At 48.9% G+C, this 14,951-nt stretch overlaps 1 protein-coding gene across 4 annotated transcripts; it reads right to left on the bottom strand.

The window, feature by feature from the left end:
- Positions 1 to 270: 270 nt before the first annotated feature.
- hspbap1 (hspb associated protein 1) lies at positions 271 to 14,948 on the bottom strand. Of its 4 annotated transcripts, none has more exons than XM_035408872.1 (8): positions 14,840 to 14,948; positions 13,863 to 14,048; positions 11,908 to 12,092; positions 9,613 to 9,749; positions 6,992 to 7,163; positions 2,584 to 2,667; positions 955 to 1,065; positions 271 to 844 (listed from the first exon to the last, which is right to left on the bottom strand). In XM_035408872.1, the coding sequence occupies exons 2-8, from the start codon at positions 14,044 to 14,046 to the stop codon at positions 347 to 349; spliced, it is 1,371 nt and encodes a 456-aa protein (XP_035264763.1). In that variant the 5' UTR covers positions 14,047 to 14,048; positions 14,840 to 14,948; the 3' UTR covers positions 271 to 346. The 4 variants fall into 4 exon arrangements, with proteins under 4 accessions (XP_035264763.1, XP_035264766.1, XP_035264764.1 ...); XM_035408875.1 differs by having other exon boundaries at positions 14,925 to 14,946; XM_035408873.1 differs by having other exon boundaries at positions 14,704 to 14,915.
- Positions 14,949 to 14,951: the final 3 nt, after the last annotated feature.

The following is a 14,951-nucleotide window of genomic DNA, read 5'->3' as shown; positions in this document are numbered from 1 at the left end:
TCTCCGTGTCCTCACTTCTCTCCGTGTCCTTACTTCTCTCCGTTCCACCCGACTCCCACCATCTTGTATTTCTCTTGGCCCTGCTCTGAATAATTTTCCATGAGCAGCAATGTGAGACACGAAGAAAGAATTCCTAGTTTATCTTTAAATAAAGTCAGGAAATTATGAATTGTGTATTGTTGGTAGTAATTACGTGAGGATGAACAGAAGCATTCCCGTGTATAACTTTCTGCAGGCAATGCAGCTTCTTATTTCTGAATCATCCAAGGCTGATTTTTCACTTGTTTTTTAACAAAAGTTTCTGACATTTTGGAGCGGATTCAAACGTGCGTTTGAGGTCCAACGTTCACACAAAACCGCGATGCGTGCTCTGTCTGCTCAAGAGGAGCTTGGTCACCATGGCGACGACCTCTGGATGAACCAGGCACTCCAGCAGGTCATTGGTGGAGATGGGTCTGTGCTCCCCGCCCCTCGGGCCCGCCTCCTGGGATCCCCCACCCCTTGGCGAGTCCGCGGCCTTTCGGTCACAGCTGCGGGGGGGCTCGGGGGCGGAGTCTGTGGAAGGGCAGGATTCGGGGTGGGGGTCCCCTCGTTCCTCAAACCGCTGGGCGCTGGGGGGCACGGGGACGAGGTGGGGCCCGAAGGGGGCGCTGAGGGCGGGGTGGGGGCCCGTTCCGCGTTTGGGCTGCCCCTTGGCGTCCCGCTTCCCCGCCCGGGCGTTGGCTGTGGCGGGTGGCGGCGGCGGTGGCGGGGATTCGTGCGGGGTACCCCCCTGCTTCTCGGCACACGCCCGCATGGCCAGGTTCAGGTACTGCAGGTTCTCGTCATGTGACGTGACCACGCCCTGCAACACCAGAACACAGCACCTTCAACGTCACGCGCAGCTACACTGCTACCTGCTGGGGCCCACGCTGCAGATCTGTCACGCAGGTCTCAGACGCGAGACTCTCGTACCTCGGTGGGGTTGAGCCAGGCGTCGCCGTTGTCAGCGCCGGGCGTGGTCTTCAGGGCGCAGACGACGGTCCTGGTGACAGCCTCCGCAACCCGCGCTTCGTCGTCCACTTCCTGTGCCAGACAGGAAATGATGTAAGAAGCACTGTGGTCTTTTTGGGAGCTTTGTCACTGTCCATTTAGTTACTTTCTAATCCTCCGGATCAGATGTTTCAATCTGTTCTGATCCAGGGACCCGCAGCCAGGCTCAAAGGCATCCAGATGACCCCCATTATAAATGAAAAAGGGTTGTATATATAATATATTATACAGATAATATATTTTAAAAAGGTTTAATTTTGAAATGTTTTCCCAAATCTATGTATGGTCATTGCATATCAAGCCTGGCCAGAGACCCTCTACAATACCTTCAAGGGCCTCCAGGGGTTCAACCCAGGCCCTCCAGGTGAGAGACATTCTTACAGGAGGACACAGTAAAGGGTCATTATTGAAGCTGGCTGAGCAGCACTCCGTGAGCCCGGGGAACAGTAAGGTAACTGATTGCCGCTTTTAGCTTTTACCGAAAGGCGGTTCTGAGGCGGTGTGTTTAATCATCTCATCCCCCCTCCCCTGGGACGGCTGCCCTTATTACCTCACCGCCGTGCGAAACCGAGCACCTGCCACAAATCGTCCTGACGGGAACGTCCCGGAGCCGAGGGTCTGTTCATTACTGCAGCGCTCCTTAAAATTTTAAATATCGGGATCCGAATTAGAAACACTTTTTAATGTGGGGACCCGAGGGAGAAATTTAGTACCTTTCAAGGGCCTGTCAAATAAACGTAGCAGCATGGCCTAGTGCGCTGCAGACTCATTCCGCAACCAACCTCATACACTCCCGCGGCCCAATCTGGATCCCGACCCACCTCATACACTCCCGCGACCCAATCTGGATCCCGACCCACCTCATACACTCCCGCGGCCCAATCTGGATCCCGACCCACCTCATACACTCCCGCGACCCAATCTGGATCCCGACCCAACTCATACACTCCCGCGACCCAATCTGGATCCCGACCCGCCTCATACACTCCTGCAGCCCAATCTGGATCCCGACCCACCTCATACACAGCCCAATCTGGATCCCGACCCGCCTCATACACTCCTGCAGCCCAATCTGGATCCCGACCCGCCTCATACACTCCTGCAGCCCAATCTGGATCCCGACCCACAGTTTAAGGAGCGCTGCATTAACTGTAAAACCCAATGCATCATGGGAAGGGCTTTAAGAGCACTAAGCAACAGGGCTCTATGGTAAGTGCTCTATGGTAAGCGCTCTATGGTAAGTGCTCTATAGTAAGCGCTCTATGGTAAGTGCTCTATAGTAAGCGCTCTATGGTAAGGGCTCTATAGTAAGCGCTCTATAGTAAGCGCTCTATGGTAAGTGCTCTATAGTAAGGGCTCTATGGTAAGCGCTCTATAGTAAGTGCTCTATGGTAAGGGCTCTATGGTAAGCGCTCTATGGTAAGGGCTCTATAGTAAGCGCTCTATGGTAAGGGCTCTACAGTAAGCGCTCTATGGTAAGTGCTCTGTGGTAAGCCCTCTATGGTAAGCACTCTATGGTAAGTGTGCGCTGGCGATGTGGCGGGGGGTTACCAGCTCCATCCAGGAGTTGACGCTGACGGTCAGCGGGTCGAGCGACTCCACATAATGCCACCAGTGCCGGGGGACGAACAGCACCTGCGTGGGGACGAGGGGACAGGGGAGGGGCTTAGAGCTGGGAGGGGACAGGAGAGGGGGTTTAGAGCTGAGAGGGGACAGGGGAGGGGCTTAGAGCTGGGAGGGGACAGGTGAGGAGTTCACACACACACACACACACACACACACAAGCAGAGTGTAGAGACACATGGCACACGAGACACAAACCCCCTTCACACGCGACGCTTCTACACACACACCTCTCACACAAACACACGTGCACAAGCGCACACAGGAACACGCACGTGCATGAGCGCACACAGGAACACACACGTGCACGAGCGCACACAGGAACACGCACGTGCACGAGCACACACAGGCACACGCACGTGCACGAGTGCACACAGGAACATGCACGTGCACGAGCGCACACTAACGCTGCTCTGCTCAGGTGTTATTTGCCATTAGATGGCAGCAGTGACTTTTCCAGTGGCTGCTCGACCGCACGCTGGAGCAGGTTAGTCACACAGACCGTTCTTTTTTGATCAGTTAACCCAGCATTAATTATTACAGGATTTAGCCAAACTAAACTATCGCCTGCTCCCACTGCACTGGGAATTGACGTTCAGTTTTTTAAAAAAGCTGCAAGCCTGATAAGACGATAAAATGCTGTATATGTTGTTTGATTTGTAAAGTTTAAATCTGAAAGGAATTTGAGGACACAGTACACAACTCCTGACACCCAAACCACAAACTGAGGGAGGAAGTCACCAGACTTTAAAGGCACAGATTTAACAGTGTATGTGTTTTTAATATAGCCTACTTAATATAGTTTTAAATATGTGCTTAAAAGTATATTCATACTATAAATGTACGTGCTTTTCAGTCTTCTTACGCAAGACTGCCATGTGAGCGTTAGCCCTTTAAGGTGTTTGATCACAAATGTGTGATTGGAGCATCTTTAACTGAACATTCTAATGCTGATGTCACAATCGCTGCCGGTGACTGAAAGCAGCGGAGTTCTAGAACACTGACTTGTGTTCTAGAACTCTGACACTGACACTGACGGAATTCTGAACAGAAAAAGAAAACATTCCAAAAAAAAGCCTACTCTTCAAAGGGGTGAAATAAAACTGGATGGTAGAAGCAGCGCGTGTTCCCTACAGTCTGCGCCACCGTGTCGCAGCTGTTAAATCTCTTTATCGCTGCTGCTCTCCTGTGTGTGCTGGGCCCTTTCACGCACTCTGGGCTTCTCTCTGTCCGTAGTGCCGGCTGCACTCCTAACAAAAGGGCACGCAGATAAGCTTTTCCAAGAACTGCACTAATCAACGCGCTGGGCTGTGTGCACACCACAGGACACCCGCTCTTACTGTCCCGTGCTGAAACTGAATTACACGGCAATATGCCTGAAATATGTGGACTTAGCATTTAAATACATAGCATGATCTAGAATATATTGATAAATATATGTCACAGAAGAGTATATGTTAAATGTATGGCAATACCTGAATGCAGCAATGTGTACATTTGCCTGTATATTTTGAAGTGCTGCAATATCTTGATAATGTACGTTATCAGTATGTTCTGTTTCCATTAGCGATAGCCAGGTTTGTGTGGCCCCCAGAAGGTCACTGAAGGTCACAGTTCAATATGGGGAGGGTTCGATTGGCGACCGGTTAAAAATCAGGACATTTTGTGCGACCACGGAAACTGTTTTAATACCACACATGCAGAACGCAATCTCGCACGTGCACACGCACCTTTACTTCCTGTTCTTGCTCTTGTTGCTATGATGGAAAACATCACCAGGCCCACAGCCTTAATCAGTGGGAGCCATTTCCTGTTAAAATGTGAGCCCACAGTAGCACTTCCTCCGGAACGGCGCCCGCGGCTACAGACCGTCTTCAGAGTGACATAATCACCAAAGCCACAGGCCTCTCTCACGCAGACCCGGGTTCGAGCCACACAGGGACACTCCTTCCGCAGGGAGAGAGCCAGCGAAAGTCACCGGACATGCGCATGACACCGTCACGCAGTTTCCACTGCGGTCCTGTGACACGATCGCCCGGCAATAAACATTATACAGCCCGTTTATGCCCCAGCATCTCTGCACAAGAGCGCTGACACTGCGCCTCACTGTCACTGTCCCCATTTAGAGGAAACACATCACAAGCCTGCACACGGCACCTGGACTTCACCGAGACATCGTGACTGATTGCAGACTAATAACTCATAAAATCACCCCGCCAGATTCGCAATGAACAAACGATCGATTTCCAAACGCCTGTCGGAGAAACCGACCAATCAGACGCGCTGACGAGCGATGAATTCTGGATTTGTAAAGGGCCGTGCTGGAAGTGCTGGCGAAAGGCGGCTCGTTTAACAGAAGCGTGGAGCCGTGCAGACTCCCGCTCAGAGCCGCTCGCTCTTCCTGGCGCTGCTCTGGATGTAGCGGCCGCTAAAGGAAGTGGAGCGTGCGCCGCACGGACCGGGCTCCAGGATTTACGCCAACGCCAGGGTGGCACAGACTTTAATCCAGTCTGGGCCGGGGGGGTGAGGGGGGGTGTGGTGGCGAGGGTGAGGGGGTGAGGCGGTGAGGGGGTGGGGGGGTGAGGGGGTAAATCAGCACGCGAGCCGAGCCTTCCGTTTCGTTAGCGGGCGCTAAAAGAACTCCGTGCTAAAAGAGTGGCCAGGAGGATGAAATGCTCCTCTAATGAGCGTTACCTTCATCAGGAAATGCAGCCGAAACGCTGATAAACGAGGATAAACACTGATAAACGAGGATAAACGCTGATAAATGAGGATAAACGATTAAAATAATTAAACTCTGACTTCACACGGCTCTGACCTCCAGCAAAATGGCGGCGTTCTTCAACCAGTTTACCAGCATCGCCTTCATTTTGAGCCACTTTACAGCAGTTTCAACAGGTCAGACCGGGTAGCAGATCTACACCAGCAGGTGTACAGCTCTCATGTGCAACAGGTCAGACCGGGTAGCAGATCTACACCAGCAGGTGTACAGCTCTCATGTGCATCAGGTCAGACCGGGTAGCAGATCTACACCAGCAGGTGTACAGCTCTCATGTGCATCAGGTCAGACCGGGTAGCAGATCTACACCAGCAGGTGTACAGCTCTCATGTGCATCAGGTCAGACCGGGTAGCAGATCTACACCAGCAGGTGCACAGCTCTCATGTGCATCAGGTCAGACCGGGTAGCAGATCTACACCAGCAGGTGTACAGCTCTCATGTGCATCAGGTCAGACCGGGTAGCAGATCTACACCAGCAGGTGTACAGCTCTCATGTGCAAGAGTCTGATTTGTCATGCCGCTCAAAACGATGCTTCCCAGGCGAAGCAGCACATCCATTCTCTGCTTTCAGAAAAATAAAATACTTCTACTCTGATCTATGGCACACTTCACATTTTAGTGCATAATTTAAATCCCATTCATAACGTTGCTAAGCTCCGGAAATATATAATGGCAAAGGCTATCAGTCCTTCTGATTAATTGAAGGGGAAGAGAGTACCAGCACTGGAGAGGACTAATTAAAGAAAATGGCAGCATGCAGTAGACAGCTTATTCTTGCTGAGCACTTTGACAGATCTATTTTGGATGCGTGTTAAAGATGCCATCGGACATTCAGGAGGCAAACGTACCTCGCGTCCCACTTTAACTGTCAGGTTGAGTCTTGGCATCCAGGTAGACAGGTTTTCTTTAGCAATTTGAAGTGCAGGTTTTCTGGAATGTTTTTTTTTCAAAATTGTAAGTCAGTGTTTTGGAACTCCACTGCTTTCAGTTACCAGCTCCTCGGGGGACAAATAAAGTTTATTGAATTGAACTGAGTAGTGATTGTGACATCAGCATTAGAATGTTCAGTTAAGAACATTCTAATCGCACGTTTGTGACCTCACACATTAAAGGGTTAAAACCCTGTAGAGATTTAGAGCAGTCTTTGTTAAGACTCTTTCACCCTGAATGGAAGGGTGTCACACTGTAGGTGCTTTTCCACTTTTTTACCTGAGGGAGCAGGTGACTGAGTGACACTGCTGTTTCTCCTCTGTCGTTACCTGTAAAAGCAGGTATCTGTGTGCTGTTTTTTTACCTATGGAAGCAGGTGACTGAGGGACACAGGTGTCTCTCCTCTGACATTGCCGGTAGACGCAGGTGTGTTTCTCCTCGGTTGTTACCGGTAGACGCAGGTGTGTTTCTCCTCTGTTGTTAACGGTAGACGCAGGTGTGTTTCTCCTCTGTTGTTACCGGTAGACGCAGGTGTGTTTCTCCTCTGTTGTTACAGGTAGACGCAGGTGTGTTTCTCCTCTGTTGTTACCGGTAGACGCAGGTGTGTTTCTCCGCGCGGTTCTCACCTGCCCGGGCTCCAGCGTGACCGTGTGGGCTCTGGCTCCGGAGAAGGCGGGGAAGCGCTGGAGGTCGGGGCGCGTCACGCTGACCCGGCTGAACACGCTGGACTCCTCGTACGGGACCCTGGTGGGGTACAGGCAGCCCGTGTCCTCGGGGGGGAACAGGTGCCATCTTTTCCTGCAGGGGAAAGTTTGAGTCGTTACGCGACTAGGAGACACAAAATGGCCCCCGTGGGGCGATAACTAGAGTTACACTGTATGGAAAATGTCAGTAAATAGCGGGAGCGCGGTTTAGTCGACTCTACTCCACGGTGCAGAAGTAAACGAGGCCTGGCAGGATTTATTTTCGCATAAAGAGACAGCGGGGGTCCTGGAATGAAATGAGGAACATGTTTCAGTGGCCTGACAGCTTATGAGAGCGTTAGCACACTAGCGGGGAGCACGGCAGTGTGGCACAGTGGGTAGGGAACTGAGCTTGTAACCGAAAGGTTCGATTCCTGGGTAGGACACTGCCGTTGTACCCTTGAGCAAGGTACTTAACCTGCATTGCTTCAGTGTACATCCAGCTGTATAAATGGATGCAATGTAAAAAGAAAAAAAAATGTGTAAAAAGTTGTGTGGATAAGAGCGTTTGCTAAATGGCTGTAATGGTTAGCGCGGAGCGAACTCGTTAGCGCCCTAGTGGTGAGCGTGGAGTGAACCCGCGCTGGTTAGCGCACTAGCGGTGAGTGCAGAGTGAACCCGCGCTGGTTAGCGCACTAGCAGTGAGCGTGGAGTGAACCCGCGCTGGTTAGCGCACTAGCGGTGAGCGTGGAGTGAACCCGCGCTGGCTAGCGAGGCCTCAGCGGACTTAGCGCCTCATTCCCATTCAGGTGGATTCAGCGAGAAACGCAAAGAGGTCTGAGAGTGGAACACCGCACAGCTCCCAGCGATGCACCCTAACAATACCAATATTCTGTATTACAGAATTACAGAATAGGGAGAGACACAGGATTCTCCTCTCTCTCTCTCTCTGGGGTTGAACAGTTGCACTTAAAGAGAGCGGTTTCAAACGCAAGCGGACAGTATATACTCACTGGCATCCAAGTCCTCTTTCAGGGTCGTGCATTTTTAAAAGGATGTTTTTTTAAAATTCCTGGATAACTTCATATTCTGAATATGAATCAGGCATCAGCCAAGAGGCTCCCAGGGAAAAGGTTAAACAACCGCAGAATTTTGATTGGTTAAAAATGTAAGCCATATAAGCGGGCTGTTCAATCTAAGCAACAAGGCCAGCTACATTAGAACTCCAGTAGCATACACAGCTCAGGGGTACATCATACACAGGGGTCCAGGTCCCTGGTCCTGCACTTTTACAGGGTCCGCCGATTCTCATTTTTACCCTAAAATCAGCCACCGTTTCAGACTCAGGGAACCTGAACAGGTGAGTTTACTGTGTAAACAACTGCTTTCACTAATTCAGTGCCAAATAACAACAAAACACCAGCCGTCCCTGCAGCTCTCCAGGACCAGGGCTACAGATGCATATGTAATAGAGTAAGATGCATTCTGGGGAAAAAACTCCTGCCTGCAGGTTTCACTGAAAGAGAGAGAGAGATATCACAGTGTACCTTGGTCACAGCTAGCAGGACAGGCCTCAGTATACAATACACACATTCATATGCAGCACATTATCACCAACCGACAGCGATAAGTATTCAAAATCATCGCTGAATACGTGCGCTGGTCACAAGTGGATCGCTTCCCACCATCTATCCCTATTTTCACGAGTGAGTCGTTTCACACGACACCGGAAGGACGTCTGCTCGCGTCCCCATTCTGAAGCAGCGAGATGGTATTCAGATAAACGGGTGGAACGAATGAGGGCTCTATAGAAGGAACAAAAATAACAGCACCTCCTCCTGTGAGGCAGACAAAGGAACTTATCTGTAGGTATGAAATTCCTCTCTAGTCGCTACGGATAATGGCATCCATCTGCTAAATATGGCCGCACATGAAAAAAAATAAAAAAAGAGAGAGAGAGAGAGAAACGGACCAATTAAAAAGGACAAGAGCGAGCGTGTGAGAGCCTCTGGCAGCTCAGACAGGCCGTTTCTTTGTCAGGCCGCCGCACAGCCTGTACTGAACAATGGCAGCGTCGGCGCCATTCAGCGGCACTTCAGTTCATATCTCCGGCTCGCTCCCTCTCAGACGCACCCCGGCACAAACCGCTTTCTCTTTCAGAGAGAGAGAGGGAGCGACAGACTCGCTTTCGTTCCCGTGACTGAAAGTAGCCGGAAAGAGAAGTCCCCGCGCAGTCTGAAGGGTTGAGCAATCTGCAAACCCACTCAGAAGTCCTGACTGGCGGGGGTCATTACCGGGAACTGTCCCCGAAAAAAACTCACTCGACTGAGCCGCCATTTCCACTGTGCGCGCGACTTCGCGCCTCCTTTATCCTCGGCGCTAACGCGGGTAATTTGTTTCGCTCGAACCCGGGCACCCCTCCCCTCACCACAGCAGTCTCCATCACCGAGGCTTGCTTCAGATGAAAAGGGACGGCTTGGCCTCGTCGTTTTTCAGTTTTTTTTTTTTTTTTTTTTTTTTTTTTTTTTTTTTTTTTTGCATGATGTGGCGCTGACGGCTCTTACCTCCCTTGCACCTGTAGGACCAGGTTGCACCCGTACGAGTCCAGGTGGCACGGGGTGTTGGCGCCAGCCGTGCCGATCCAGAGGGTGCTCTCCCGCCCGTTTCGACCCGGGTACCCGAAGTCCGACCATGCCACGCCCTGCCAACCACGGAAAAAACACGCTGCACGCTTCATATTTTACATTTCAGTCATATCTTCTGTAAGCGCTTCATTTCCTCTTCAGGCAGCCGCAATGTGCCGGATTGGAACCCGCAAACCCTCATGACCATGCACCACTGAAAGGTGACGACCGCTTAGTCAAACTACTTACTCTACTTCTCTTTTAGAAGGCACATTAATAAGTCACTAGCAGAATGTTTGCTTTCCGTAGACCACACACAACCCAGGTGGGTCATCAATCTGTCAAAATAATTTAGTTTTTAAAAAAATAAAAACCTCAGGGATTGCGCCCAGCGCCCTGGATAATGGAATCATTACTATATCCAGGGAACTGTGAATGATAAACCGAGTCATGCTGGCTTTCAGAAACTTTTAAATGGCTCTATTCATCATGGGAACCTTGGTCCGCCCGTCCAAAATGTCGCGTTTCAGCAGAGCTGTCAAAGAGGCACACAACTCATAAGCATTTATTATTGTTCCCGGCAAAGTTAAATAAAAGCAGAGAGCTGGGATTACAGGTACACAGCCTGTCACGATTCAATGTTTTCTGCACCGCGAACGCAAGCAAATTATAATCAATACAAAAATAAAATCATAATCATAATCAAGTAAGTGCTTCAGGAGAAACTGGTCCTGTCAAGTAATATGCACCTGGGAAAACACCTGAACTGATTTGGTTTTCAGTTTTAAATGAATGCTACACCAGGTAAACATCAGCACTTGAATGAATTTGAGAGTGATGCATCATGGGACACATTCTCGCAGTGTGGAATGAGGTCACGTGCACGGTGCTCTGCCCCACGGGTCCCTAGGGTCAAAGGTCAGATTAGAGTTAACCCAGCAGAAGGAATCAAGCCAAAGGCATGTTTTGTTTGCTTTGGGTGTCCTTTAAATGACCTTTTAAACATCGCTTATCAGTTATGGCTCAATTCTGCGTCTTCATACTTTGTGTGAGGCAGACGAGGGCCAGTGTAAGAGCCAAATGACTGACTGAAGAAGACCAAACCGTGACGGATGAATAAAACCTTCTTTCTTTTGTTTAGAGGGTGAGAAGGCGAGAGATTTAAGAGGAAAAACCCCAGAATCACTTCTTGCAAAGTGATGAAACAGAGGCGATAAACTTTAAGGTCCGCTCTGTTCATCACAAGCCCCGGATTCTAAAATGGCTGCCTTTACGGCTGCCCTGGAGTGGAAATATAAACTCTGAAAGCGAGGCGGCGGGCTGGCAGCGAGACACTGGGAGATAAAAACCTTCTGACAATAAACCGATGGAATCTGCGTGAAGACCGATGGAGGGAGGAAGATGGAAACGTTTTGCATCTTCGCCTCCATTCCGGGCTTAACAAACAGGCTGAGAGGCCGTCACGCTCCCCTGGGGGCCCGGTCCCCCCCTGCCAGACGACCAGCGACCGTCACCCGCCAACCAGAGACCGCCGCCCGCCAGCCGAACACCTCCGTCCGTCCACACACTCAACGTCTCACAAATCAGAGCGCAGAAAACCTCCACAGTAATAACAAGGTCCATCGCTCTTATCAAACACAGGCACGTGGTCTGTGTGTTGAATTCGCAACCGATGGTGACTTTACGGTCCATATACAAATAGAAATTAGCTAAATTAAACAGGCTTCACCAATGCAGTTTCCGACACCGGACAGATGAAACACTTCACACAGCCAGGAGGGCTCTTTCTCCATGAGGTGTGTAGCTGGGACAGGTCTAGAAACCGCAACCTTTCAAGTTCCTGTTAACAGGAAAAAAGTCATCGAGCAGGTGAACAGGAAGTGAACTTCTCCTATAAAACAGACACGTTGGTTGGAATGTACGCGCTCTTCTCCAAAGAGGTCCCCTGGTGGGACGTCTGGAGGCGGAGCAGAGAGACAGGCCTACCTCAAACATGGAGAGAGACAGAGGCCTACCTCAAACATGGAGAGAGAGAGAGGCCTACCTCAAACATGGAGAGAGACAGGCCTACCTCAAACATGGAGAGAGAGACAGGCCTACCTCAAACATGGAGAGAGACAGGCCTACCTCAAACATGGAGAGAGAGAGAGGCCTACCTCAAACATGGAGAGACAGGCGTACCTCAAACATGGAGAGAGACAGGCGTACCTCAAACATGGTGAAAGACAGGCGTACCTCAAACATGGAGGGCTTGTCCTCGAACAGCAGGGCCAGGTACTTGTAGTCAGCGTAGGCCCAGTGGTGGGAGAGGGGGAGCTCACAGAAGGGCCCAGAGCCAGCCTTGCTCTGGCCTTTGGCCCAGCACAGAAACTCCCTCACTGTGGCCTCTCTGTAAGAGCACTGCGTCTCAAACAAAGGAGCTTCGCCAACAAGGAAGGAAGAGGGGAGAGGGGAGAGGGGAAGAGAGAGAGAGGGAGGGAGGGAGGAGAGAGAGAGAGAGAGAGAGGGGGGAGTGAGAGAGGGAGAGGTCATTGTCATCATTGTTGTTGTTATTCTGATTGATTAGTATGCTTTGGCAAAATGTATCTCAAAATATGGCATGAATTTGAAATTTGAATTTGAGAGAGAGAGACAAAGAGAGAGAGAGGAGAAAGAGAGAGAGAGCAAGAGAGAGCGAAAGAGGTCACGTTTTTGAAAGGGACTGCAGAGAATTACATTAACTGGCTCAAATCGACTGTCAATAAATGAAGGATTTTGGTAAATTGATTTAATTCCGCAGGCCGACAGACAATCAGAACACATCAAAATGATACAAGGCTGCATCTGTGCAGTGAATAAGTTTTCTATCGCCGCTACGAGTTTCAATTAAATCTCCTGCCTGATTTCCAGTTCATTGACTATTGTTAAGACAGAGCGTCAGTTTCTGAAGCCGGCGATGAGTTTTATAATGAAGTGTGTTAAATTACATCTTGTGTCCAAGAGGGTTTTTTTTTTACTGTCAGAAATTACACCTGGAAAAAATGGATTTAGCAGTTAAATTAGCCTGCTCCCTTCCTGGAGAAACTCCCCTCGTTGTCATGCGCGGGCGGCGACGATCTCGTCTGCATGTTTGCATTACAAAACTAAACTAATAAAATGGAGAATGTGAACAGACAAACGGAATCGTGCAGAATATGATATGAGACTTATTACTGAAGCCCCGTCAGCACCTCACAGCTCACAGCCTGTCAGCACTGCTGACGCGTAAACAGCTGCTAGAGTCCGAACATGGTCAGGAACCTCAAATTCGCCACTTGCCATTGCGGGCCCTGGGAAACTTCAAAGAGACAAGAAGCAGGTGTCGGGGGAGGTAGCAATTTATGGTGTGAATGTCTGTCTGTCTGTGTGTGTGTGTGTGTGTGCGTGTGTGTATGTGTGTTCACACCTATTTTCAGTTGGGTCAGTTTTTTTGACCAGTCAGAAGCAATCCAAGGTGTCAATCACTCCATGACAAGAAGATGACCCTTTTTTATATGCAAGCATCTGCCTCTCTTAAACCGTTTTGTTTATCATAGTGGATTTAGGACAATTTGTGTTTCTAACGAATGTTAGACTACTTTTGCATCTCTTTGTTTTACGCAAAAAGTTAGCCTTGACTCCCTGACTCCCTGACCCTCCCTTTTAGTTTAAAAAATAAACAGAAAACTTATGATTTGGATATGTGTGTCTGTCTCCAAGTTTATAACGACAATTAATTCAAAACTTATTTGTGTACTATTAATGTTTGTATTTAATTATGAATTTCACTGCACATTATTTATGGTCATTGTGTAAGCCTACCAATTGTAAATATTGTAAATGGTAAATGGACTGCATTTATATAGCGCTTTAATACAAAGCGCTTTACAATCGATGCCTCTCATTCACCCATTCACACACACACACACACTCACACACCAACGGTGAGAGGCTGCCATGCAAGGTACCAATCAGCTCGTTGGGAGAAATTAGGGGTTAGGTGTCTTGCTCAGGGACACTTCGACAAGCCCAGGGTGGGGGATCAAACCGGCAACCCTCCGACTATGTCGCCCCCGCATTTCATGTACATTTCATTATACATGAAATGTTCTGCCACGGTTGTGACCAACACTCTTGTGAAAAAAAAAAAATACATTTTAACCTCAGTGGGTGTCATTTCAAAATCTTCTTACTTTTTCCCTCTCGTCTTTTTCCGATGCGAAATCGGACCGCCTTCCGGTCCAGGATTTGTGACAACTGCTCTACGTTCCAGTCTAGTGCTGGCCAATCAGAAGCCATGCCGAAGAAGACCACGGGCTGCTGCAGAGATTCCAAAATCTCCCGTGCCTCCTCTGGGGTAAAGGGCTTCACTGACATGTCTACAATTCATAAGAGGGTAGAGTTAGGACCAAGACGGCACACTGTTGCATACCGGGACAGTGTGTGAACGCAAGCACCATCACCGCTATGTAGGCTGATGTTCATTCTGCAAGGCCAGCTCTGGGTGGCTGAATGGCTTCACTTTATAAATTCTAAGTTTTTGGAGCTGCATGGTGATGATATCTGGGAAAATAGTACTGCAACACATGGTTGTTGGTTTATAAAATAGGTGGAGGATTTCAGCAATACAATTCAGCCAAACTGAACCAAAAAGTATCCAGTTGTATAAACAAATGTGAAAAGTAGGATTTCTACTGTAGGTTAAAATTCAGCATTTAGAGAGACTGATAACTAACAGCCAAAGTAAATAATGCATTTAAGTACTTATTCTACATTTAAAATAGGCTATCTAATCCAGTAGGCACTGTTTGCTTGCTAGCTGTGGACTTACGAAAAGCTGTTCACGGGCAGCCGTTTAACTTTAAAATAATATATTGAACAAAGAAACAAATTCAATCCCGAATCACTATCTAGAATATACCGTTGGGATACCCTAGTAGCTACTAGCCGCGTAGCTAGCCAGTTAGGTATATATAACATTTCTTAGAATGTTTTTTCCTAATTAAAAAGACAGTCACAAACGCGGTAACGCACCTATTGTTCCTGAAACATGCAAGTCCGTACCTCAAAGAGTCGCAAATAATATACGTCATACCCACTCAAATTCTGAAAAACACACGTAAAATCTATTGTGGTGATTATTTTTCCGATGGAATTCAAGTTATCTCACCAAAATTCTCATCAATATTTGAATGAAGCCCCTATCCCTGCAATTCAACTTTGAGTACACGTTCCTTCTCCTGTTGTAAACAAACCTCACGTGAGTGCTTCGATATTTTTTT

Source organism: Anguilla anguilla, chromosome 3 (assembly GCF_013347855.1).
Source record: "Anguilla anguilla isolate fAngAng1 chromosome 3, fAngAng1.pri, whole genome shotgun sequence".
In the NCBI taxonomy this organism is placed as follows: Eukaryota; Metazoa; Chordata; class Actinopteri; order Anguilliformes; family Anguillidae; genus Anguilla; species Anguilla anguilla.
Note: the sequence above shows the minus strand (reverse complement) of the source record. Positions and strands in the feature narration are given on the sequence as shown.